The 1179-nt window shown below is 53.2% G+C and overlaps 1 protein-coding gene across 1 annotated transcript; it reads left to right on the forward strand.

Moving 5' to 3' along the window:
* Positions 1-278: 278 nt before the first annotated feature.
* Positions 279-1176, forward strand: LOC100963181 (transmembrane and coiled-coil domain protein 3; the record flags this gene model as incomplete). The annotated part of the gene is made up of 1 exon (XM_003803883.3): positions 279-1176. A coding segment is annotated over exon 1 (807 nt), but the record flags the coding sequence as incomplete, so codon positions are not given.
* Between the last annotated feature and the right edge of the window lie 3 nt (positions 1177-1179).

Consider the following 1179-nt stretch of genomic DNA (forward strand, 5'->3'; position numbering starts at 1 on the left):
GCTTCTTGAGCTTAAGTCAAGAAGTCCCAGGGCCCCGGGGCCTCGGGCAAGTAATTCCTTAGTCTTCCAGGGAACAATTGCATCATCCCAATTAGATGAGACTACACAGGGGTGAAGGGTGTTAGGATGCTTAATGATGATAATGACTTTTACTTAATGCTTAAGAAATGTAAGGCTCTTTTGCTGAGTGTTTGACACACATTATCTCATTTACATCTATAATTTTTACAACAAATCACTGAGGCAGATCCCTTTTTAAGATGAAGAAACTGCCCTCGGCCGCGGCTCCCGGGGTGAGCCCGAGCTCGGCGGGCGGCTCGCGGCGCCGCGGCCCCAGAAGAGAGCAAAGTTCCCCGCTGGAGCGCCGAGATGCCGGGCAGCGACACGGCGCTCACCGTGGACCGGACCTACTCAGACCCGGGCCGGCAACACCGCTGCAGGAGCCGGGTAGAACGCCATGACATGAATACCTTAAGCCTGCCCCTGAGCATACGCCGTGGGGGGTCAGACACCAACCTCAACTTTGACGTACCAGATGGCATCTTGGACTTCCACAAGGTCAAACTCACCGCAGACAGCCTGAAACAAAAAATTCTAAAGGTAACAGAGCAGATAAAAATTGAGCAAACATCCCGCGATGGGAATGTCGCCGAGTATCTAAAACTAGTTAACAGTGCGGACAAGCAGCAGGCTGGACGCATCAAACAAGTCTTTGAGAAGAAGAATCAGAAGTCCGCTCACTCCATCGCCCAGCTGCAGAAGAAGCTAGAGCAGTACCACAGAAAGCTCAGAGAGCTCGAACAGAATGGAGCCCCCAGGAGCTCAAAGGACATTTCCAAAGACCGCCTGAAGGACATACACCACTCTCTGAAAGATGCCCACGTGAAATCTCGGACTGCACCCCACAGCATGGAGAGCAGTAAGTCGGGCATGCCCGGGGTGTCCCTTACTCCCCCCGTGTTTGTGTTCAACAAGTCCAGAGAGTTTGCCAACTTGATCCGGAATAAGTTTGGCAGTGCCGACAACATCGCTCACTTAAAAAGTTCCTTAGAGGAGTTCAGGCCTGAGGCGAGTGCCCGGGGATATGGGGGCAGTGCTACCATCATGGACAAACCCAAGTACGGCAGCGATGACGAGTGTTCCAGCGGCACGTCCGGCTCGGCTGACAGCAATGGGAAC

This window comes from Otolemur garnettii, unplaced genomic scaffold, assembly GCF_000181295.1.
Source record: "Otolemur garnettii isolate 467f Iridium unplaced genomic scaffold, OtoGar3 scaffold03835, whole genome shotgun sequence".
In the NCBI taxonomy this organism is placed as follows: domain Eukaryota; kingdom Metazoa; phylum Chordata; class Mammalia; order Primates; family Galagidae; genus Otolemur; species Otolemur garnettii.